Genomic DNA, 8,272 nt, shown 5'->3' with positions numbered 1-8,272 from the left:
CCCCCCCGCCTCACGGCCCATGCCCACAGCAGTGGGTTGACCACCGGCTGGACTACAACAGCGAGGACTACGGCGGCATTGCTGCCTTGCGGGTGCCCGCAGACTTGGTGTGGCTGCCAGACATCGTCCTGGAGAACAAGTGCGTGGGTCTGGCCTGGCCTGGCCGGCCGGCCGGGCAGCTCCTGGAGGGTGGCGGCGGGTGCCCTGCGAGTGGGGGGGGGGGGGGTCGTGTCCCTGTCCTTGTGCCCGAGGCAGCTGCCCCTCGCTTGCCTCCGCAGCATCGACGGGAACTTCGGCGTGGCGTACCGCTGCAACGTCCTGATCTTCCCCGGGGGGGCCATGTACTGGCTCCCCCCAGCCATCTTCCGCAGCACGTGCTCCATCGAGGTCACCTTCTTCCCCTTCGACTGGCAGAACTGCTCCCTCGTCTTCCGGTGAGAGCTCAGGCCGTCCGCGCCGGGCTGGCGGGTGGGGCAGTGGCCCCGGGGCCGTTCCGGCGGCTGCTGGGGGCCCGGGCGGGGGCAGCGGGGCTCTGGGGGGGAGCGCCGAGGGACCGAGCCCACCGGGCCGCCCCAGCGGCATCCGCAGGGGCCCGCCAGCAGGCCTGGCCCGTCCGCTCCTCTGGGCCGAGCACGCGGCCACGTGGCCTGGCCCACGGCCCACGGCCCCCGCCCTCGCCCCCGCCCAGGTCCCAGACGTACAACGCCAAGGAGGTGGTGCTCGAGTTCGGCCTGGATGACGTCACCTTCCAGCGGGTCACGGAGATCAGGATCGACCGGGAGGCCTTCACGGGTACGGGAGGCTGCGGGGCTGGGGGTCTCCGGCCGAGTCCCGCCGGGCCAGCCCGAGCCAGCGTGCCCCGGCTCGGCGCCTGCCCCTCGGCCCCCTCGCGGGGCTTTTGCGGGGGCCCGAGCCCACGCGCAGGCTGTCCGGCAAGTGAGCGCGCCCCGCCAGGTGTGCTGTCCCCCGTACAGAGAACGGGGAGTGGGCCATCCAGCACCGGCCCGCCCGCAAGGTCTTCGCCCCGGTCGCCGGCGAGGAGTCCCCGGGCTTCTCCGAGATGCACTACTTCCTGATCGTCCAGCGCAAGCCGCTCTTCTACACCGCCAGCCTCATCGCCCCGTGCGTCCTCCTCTCCTCCCTGCTGGTGCTGGTGTACTTCCTGCCGGCCCAGGGTGAGCTGGCGGCCGTGCCCGGGGGGCGCCGGGCCACGCGGGCCGGGCGGCAGCTGCAGGGGGGCCGCCGCGCGAGGGGAGGCCCCGTGCGCCAGCCGTGCCTGTCCCCACAGCCGGGGGGCAAAAGTGCACCTTGAGCATCTCCGTGCTGCTGGCGCAGACCGTCTTCCTCTTCCTGATCGCGCAGAAGGTGCCGGAGACCGCGCTCGGCATCCCGCTGATCGGCAAGTGCGCAGCCGGGCCGGCCCCGGGGGCGACTGGGCTGGGGGCAGGGCTGTGGCGAGGGGCCCCGGGGGGGGGGGGGGGGGCCGCACGGGGGGGGGGGGGCGCCGGGGGGGGGGGGCGGGGCTCCGCACGGGACGTGGGACGGCGCTGCGCTGCCCCCGAGCTGGGAGCGCGCCCCCCTCTGCAGCGGAGCGCGGGGGGGGGTGGGGCCGGGGCCGGGGAGCGGGTCGGGGGGCGCAGCACGGCGCAGCCCTCCCCAGGCGACCCGGCCGCCCTCTCCCCGAGCCCAGGTACCTGCTCTTCGTCATGGTGGTGGCCACCCTGATCGTCATGAACTGCGTCATTGTGCTCAACGTGTCCCTTCGCGGCCCCGGCACCCACGTCCTGTCGGAGCGCTTGAAGCACGTGAGCAGCGGGGCCGGGGGGGGGGACGCACCATGCCCCAGAGTGGGGGGCCGCCCGCAGGCCTCCATGGCGCCGTCCCGTCCGGCTGACCCACGCTGCCCTGCCCCAGGTGTTCCTGGAGGTGCTCCCCGGCTACCTGGGCTCCCCCATTGAACCGGCCGGCGAGGACCCCCGGGACGCCCCCCAGCCGCGCCGGCGCAGCTCCTTCGGGCTCATGCTGAAGGCGGAGGAGTACGTGCTCAAGAAGCCGCGGAGCGAGATCCTTTTCGAACGCCAGGGGCAGCGGCACGGGCTCCAGAGGACCCCCGGCCACGGCCCGGCAGGTGAGGCGGGGCAGGGTGGGGGCAGTGCCCCCCGAGTCCTCCAGCAGGTGCAGGCGGACGCTGGGGAAGGTTGCCCAGCGCCTCCGGGGGCTGCCCCACGGGGCCCGCAGCGGGCTGGACGAGGCAGCCTGGCACGCCGCCCCGTGGGGGGTTCTCCCCGCAGGCCCAGCAGCTCCCTCTGGGGCAGCCGTGCTCGCTGGTGCCCCCTGGCCCTGCCCGCCCCGCGGGAAGGCCCCCCGAGGCCCGGAGCGCCCCCCCGAGCACCCCGTTTGTCCTGCACAGGGCCCGCGGCTGGCCTGACGTCGCTCTGCCGACGTGCCGCCCCTGGCAGGGCCGCCCTCACCAGCCACTGCCCGCGGGGACGGGTGGCCTTTGCCCTGCTGGCCACGTGGGGGAGGGCTGGGAGTCGGAAACGGGGCGCTCCGCTCGGCCACGTGGCGTGGGGGGGCCGTGCACCCTTGAGCGCCACAGCAGCACCCAGCGAGGAAGGCAGGCGGCGGTGGCCCCCAGGGTCTCCGGGGAGAGCCTGCCACAGTCCCACGGTCCCTCTCCCGCGGCTGCTTGCAGGTGGGCTCGACGTGGCCCCCCCCGGCTGCCTCTTCAAGGCCCTGGCAGCCGCAGCCCCCGAGATCAAGGAGTGCGTGGACGCCTGCAACTTCATTTCGGAGAGCACCAAGGCCCAGAGCGCCGATGGGGCGGTAAGTCCCCCCCCCCCCCCCCCCCCGTGACTTCCGTGCCCCCCCTGACACCCTCGCGCTCTCCCCCTGCAGGAGATGGAGAACTGGGTGCTGATCGGGCAGGTGGTGGACAAGCTGTGCTTCTGGGTGGCCTTCGGGCTCTTCTCGCTCGGGACGGCGGCCATCTTCTTCACGGGGCATTTCAACAGTGTGCCGGACGACCCCTTCCCCGGGCAGTAGGCAGGGCAGCCCCGGAGCCCCCCCACCGCCAGGCCTCCGTGGGAGCAGCGCGAGGAGCACGGGCGCCCCCGCCCCCCACGACCGCCGAGCCTGGGAAGACGCTCCTGCAGGCCTTTTCCACCGCCCCCCCCGCCGGCTCCGCCGCTACCCGGGTTGTGGCTGCTCAGAGCACTGGGGGGCACCCAGCTTGGCACTGCGGCTGCGCACCCATTTCGGGAAGCAGCTCATTTTGGATCCGGGGCTCTGGCCCCATTCCCCGAGGCCCCTTTGGGGTCACCTCCTTCAGGGGGAAGGGGCTCCGGCCCACCCAATTCTCGGTGGGCTTGCGCCCCCTTCCCAGCTGAGCCCACCCTGCTGTTTGCAAGGGCGGCTCCTGCCCCTGCCGGGGGGGGGCACTCCCTACAAGGCCGAGCGGTGTGGCCCGGGGGGGGGGCATGGGCTCTGCAGATGGTGCTCCAGCTTCTGCTCAAAACCAGCCCGTCGGGCTTCCCACCCAAGTCCCACAAATGAGCGGGACCTGCAGCTCCTCTTTCCAGCAAGGTGCCGGGGGGGGGGGCACAGCTGCATCCCACCCCACCCTTTCGAGGAGCTCCTCGGCCTCGATCCCAATCCCTGAGCACCGGCTCCCTTAAACAAGTGCGGGCGAGGAATCCCCAAGAACCAGGGCCGCCCCCAGGCCAGGACTGGCATCCCCTCATGGCCCCAGCAGGCGTGACCCTCTGCAACGCGGACAGCTCTCCCCACAGAGGCTGCCCCACGGCCTCTCTGGCTTGCCGGCCTGGCCACCCCCCGCAGCCGCAGAGGCGAACTGAATCAGGGGCTGCCCCCCCCCCCGAAGCTGCCCAAGGACACGGGCATCCCGCTGCTGGGCGCCATCCGCCTGGTCCGCGTCTCCACGGCCTCCCTGCAGCACCTGGCGCGGCTGAGCGAGCTGCACCTGCCCAACAGCAGCCTGGCGGCCCTCGAGACCCATGGGGGGGCACTGCCCCACCTCCGGCAGTCCAGCAACCCCCTCGCCCAGCCGCCCGAGGACACAAAGCAGACGTCGGTTCAGGCACCTGGATCTGCGGCAGAACCTCCAGGGGCGCCCCGCCAGAGCGCTGGCCTCCCACTCGGTACCCCGAGAAATTAAAGTAGCAGTAGAGAATCGCTTGTGCAGCTGCGTTGACTTCCAGATGCCCCGAGTGAAGCCGTGGGGTCTCCTGGGCAAGGGCGGGAAGGGCTGTCCCAGCTGGGGGGCCGAGGACCCAGCTCAGCCCCACTGCAGCCCCCCGCCTTGGGGGGCCAAGGACCCGGCTGGGGGCGGCCGCCCTGCCTCCGGCACGCAGGACAGTCGAGCAGCGGCGGCCGCTGGGCGGGCTGCAGGCGTGGGCTGTGAACCCCCCGGGACTGACCCCCGCCCGCTCGACGTCGCCTCCTGGGGCGCCTCCACAGCCCCCCCGCCAGCCCCCTCCTGCACCGCTTGGGCTGTTTGGCCGGAGCGCCGTTCTCCAGCCCCCCACGCCCATGAACCACCCGGCTCTGCCCCCCACGCTGCGCCCCCACTGCCCCTCCTCGGCCTGCACTCGCAGCACCCCAGCGCTCCCCAAAGGTGCTTCCCGGCCTGAGCTGGGCCCCCTCCTGGTCTCTCCTTTGCCCGGCAGCAGGTGACGGGGTGCTCTCACTGTGAGAACTGTGGCACATGGGGCCTGCCCTGGCACAGCGCCCAAATCCCTGCGGCGCCGCTGCAGGAAGCGTGGCTGGCACGATCCGCGGCCTCCGTGGGACCTTCCGTGGGGCCCCGGCTCAGACCCCGAAGGAGGCAGACTCTTAAGACCATGATCAGCTTTACTGGTGGAAAGCGAAGCGGGGACGGCGCTACGGGCGCTACGGGGGGGCAGCTCGCTTGGGGAGGGGCGTCCGCAGCAGGGCCCGGCCAGCCGCCCACCCCTGCAATAAATAGTGCCTCCCCCTCAGTCCCCGTTGCGCCAGAAGGGCCCGATCCGTCCTCATGATGGCCTCGATGCGAGAGGTGGGGGGCCGCCGGGGCGCGTGCCTCAGACCCCGAGGGAGGCGGGCAGGGAGGCCTTCCCTGGCTGCGGGACGAGACGGGCCGCTGGAGGGGGGGGCCGGGGCCGGGGCCCTGGCCCCCCGTCAGGCACTGAGAAAGAACTTCTGGTAGAACTTGTTCATCTGCTCCAGGAAGATGAATGTGAGCACAGTGTGGGGCCCGAGCCGGGCGTAGTAGGGGGTGAAGCCCTTCCACAGGCTGAAGAACCCCTCGTAGCGGACCACCTTGGCCAGCACGTCCTGCAAGACAAGCGGCGGACCGTGGGCGGCGCTCCCCTCCCCACGCTCCACCGGGGGCCGCCGGGCAGGCCAGGGCCGGAAGGCTCCGAGCGGGAGGTCCTCCCAAGGCCCGGGGGTCCCCTCGTCCCCACGGCGGCCACGGTGCTCAGCGGGCGCTCATGGGGGCCGGGCTGCGGCCCCGCTCCGAGTCCTCCACAGCAGCAAGCGTCCGTGCCGGCTGGAGGGCTGGGGCCGGCCGATTGCTGCGCGGGAAGCCGCTGCCGGGCAGAGGCCCGGGCCCTCCGCTCGGCCCCACGAGCCCAGTGGGAGCAACGCGGCCAGGGAGCCTTCCTGCAAAAGGGCGCTCATGCAAGCGGGCGCCCCCAGGCTCAGCTCTGCCGGGCAGAGGCGGCGGCCAGCACCCGGGGCCAAAGTCCGCACAGAGCTGCCCCCTCAGTGGGGCCAGCCGGGAAGCCGCTCAGGAACGCGGCCCTGAAGTTCCGGCTTTGCGGCGCCCTTCGGCACGGAGAGGCCCGGCCACAGGGACCGACCGCCACACGCAGCCCGGCCACCCCCCCCTCGGGCTCTCGGGGCCCTCGCTTTGCCGGGCCAGCCTCCCCGAAAGCCGCCGCAGCACGCACTCACCAACCCGTTCCGGTACTCGGGCTTCCCGTCAATCATGCGCATGTTCTGGATCCTGGGGAGGCGCAGAACGGGCGACAGGCAGGCCGTGAGGCCGGGCATGGGCAGTCCCGGCCCCTCCAGTCCCGCAGAGCCGGGCCCCCTCCCGCCCAGCGCCCTCTTCCCAGGGCGGCCGACCGGGTGCCCCAGGAGGGGGGCGGGGGTGCCCAGGGCCGCGCCTGCTCCGATGGAGCCCTGGGGAGCGAGCCGGGCAGGCCTCACCTGGTCTTGGCGATGTCCACGGGCATGGAGGCCGCCGTCGTCACCAGCCCGCTGATCATGCTGGCACAGAAGTGGCAAAAGATGTTGTCCCGGAAGTAGCCTGAGGGGAAGCGGAGAGGAGCGCGAGCTCTTGCGGGGCCCGCGGCGGGGACGGGCGAGGCCGAGGGCAGGCTGCGGGGGCCCCGTGCAGAGGGCCTGCGGGAGCAGCCGGGGAGGGGGCCCCCGGAACCCCGCTCCCTCCCGGCTTCGCCCCACGTCCACTCGGGACGCCCCTACGGCGGTTCCAACGGAGCACCCCGAGCGCCTCCTCCCGCGGCTGTCAGCGGACGTCCGTCTCAAGACGAGTGAGAGCAGCGAGCCTGGGGGGGGGGGGGGCACGAAGGGCTAGCTACGCCTTGGGCGGCTGGGGGGGCCTGCCCAGAGCAACTCACCGGAGTCCAGGAGGAACTGCTTGGACTGGGAGTAGGAGGCCAGCTGGGCCGCGTTGACCACCACCGCCCGGGCCATGGTGGGGACACAGCCCTAGGCAGAGGCAGAAGGGCCGTCAGGGTCAGGCGGCCTGCGGGGCTCCCTCACCCGCACGCGAAGGAAGCTGCCGGCCCGAGCGAGGGGGCCGGAGCGGCAGCCGGCGACCCATCCCCCGGGCAGCTCCGAGTGCCTGGCCGCTGCGCAGGACAGGAGCGTGGGGCCCCGGCAGGCCCGCTCCCCGAGCAGGGAGGCCCCAGAGGCGGGTGGGGACTCTGCCCATCCGTGCAGGGAGACGGGCCTTGTCAGAAGCCCCACAGGGGACCCGCTCGCTATGGGAAGCAGCTGCCCCACAGAGTCCCACGTGCAGAGGGCAGACCCAGGGCAGCCGGCGAGGACGGGCACGTGGCTGTCAGGCCTCCTCCAGCCTGTCCTCGGCCCAGAGGACCCCCTCCGTGTCAGGTGGGGGCCTTCCCCGCCCCAGGGCGTACCCTCCAAAGCGTGGGCACCCCCTCCTCGCGGGTGATCCTCAGGAGCGCATTGAACACGTTGCTGTAACCTCGCCTCTGGTCAGGGGGCAGCCTGCGAGAGAGCGAGGGGCCGGAGAATGCGGTGGGGCTGGCGGGGGCTGGAGGCCAGCCTGTGAGGGAGCGTGCGTCCCGCCCGCAGGGGGCACCTCCCGCTCCCTCCCCCAGCGCTGCAGGTGCGCCGGGGCGGGCCGGCACGCCTCCCCGGACACCGCGGGGCCCCGACCCGGGCAGCCGTGCCCACCTGCCGTCAGCCGTCATCCGGATGAGCGCCACCTCCGCGGGGGTGCCCACGAAGGCCCCGATGGCCCCGGCCGTCATGCCGATCAGCGCCTTCATGATGAAGTTGGGGGGCGTCCCGTCCGCCCGGGTGAGCTTCTCGAAGAGGATGGTGTAGATGCCCAGGCGGGTGGTGGTGTAGGTGGCCTGGCGCAGGAGGCCGGCGGACAGCCTGCCCGGAGCCCAGCGGTCAGCGGAAGGGGCGGCCCCGCCACCGCCTGGGCGCCCCAGCCCCACGCCTCCCGGCCCCGATCAGCCCGGGGCCCTCTCCTGCCAGCCGGGGAGGCCCCGGGAAGAGCCTTCGCCCAGCGGCCCCTTCCAGAGCACCGTGGGGGGGGCTCCAAACTCTGGCCTTGGGTGGGATCAGCCGCAGTTGAGGGGGCTGCACGGGCTTCCGCAGCCCCCGCCGCCCCAGAGGAGAAGCGCCCCACACCTCCCTCTCCTCCTCAGCAGGCTGCTCTGCAGGTGTCTCCCGCAAGGCCTCCCGCCGCCCGCCCGCCCGCCCGCCCGCCCCCGCCCCCTACCCGGTGTAGATGCCGCGGACGCCCTCCTTCCTGAGGATGCTGCCCACGGCGTGGAAGCTGGTCTTGTACTCCTTGGTCTTGGCGCCCTCGCCGCTCAGCTGCATGCGGTTCTTCACGAGGTCCAGCGGCTGCACGAACACCGTCGCCCCCATGCTGCGGGCGGGCGGGCAGGCAGGCGGCGTCACCCGGCGCTGCGGCGGCGCGGGCGGGCGGGCGGCACACGCCCCGGGGGCGCCGCGGGCCCCGGGCCTCCTCCGCACC

The 8,272-nt window shown here is 73.6% G+C and overlaps 2 protein-coding genes across 2 annotated transcripts; one reads left to right on the top strand and one right to left on the bottom strand.

Moving 5' to 3' along the window:
* Positions 1-5: 5 nt before the first annotated feature.
* CHRNE (cholinergic receptor nicotinic epsilon subunit) lies at positions 6-4,192 on the top strand (the record flags this gene model as incomplete). The annotated part of the gene is made up of 9 exons (XM_044417149.1): positions 6-139; positions 279-434; positions 689-792; positions 975-1,175; positions 1,289-1,403; positions 1,691-1,805; positions 1,915-2,128; positions 2,696-2,826; positions 2,899-4,192. Coding segments are annotated over 9 exons (1,317 nt in total), but the record flags the coding sequence as incomplete, so codon positions are not given.
* A 662-nt stretch (positions 4,193-4,854) lies between these two features.
* On the bottom strand, positions 4,855-8,163 carry SLC25A11 (solute carrier family 25 member 11). Its single transcript, XM_044417223.1, has 7 exons — positions 8,012-8,163; positions 7,453-7,659; positions 7,173-7,263; positions 6,648-6,738; positions 6,217-6,316; positions 5,959-6,010; positions 4,855-5,334 (listed from the first exon to the last, which is right to left on the bottom strand). Exons 1-7 carry the CDS (start codon positions 8,161-8,163, stop codon positions 5,179-5,181), a joined length of 849 nt encoding a protein of 282 aa, XP_044273158.1. The 3' UTR covers positions 4,855-5,178.
* Between the last annotated feature and the right edge of the window lie 109 nt (positions 8,164-8,272).

The sequence above is a fragment of the Varanus komodoensis genome, unplaced genomic scaffold, assembly GCF_004798865.1.
Source record: "Varanus komodoensis strain SLA01 unplaced genomic scaffold, ASM479886v1 scaffold87, whole genome shotgun sequence".
Classification (NCBI taxonomy): Eukaryota; Metazoa; Chordata; class Lepidosauria; order Squamata; family Varanidae; genus Varanus; species Varanus komodoensis.
Note: the sequence above shows the minus strand (reverse complement) of the source record. Positions and strands in the feature narration are given on the sequence as shown.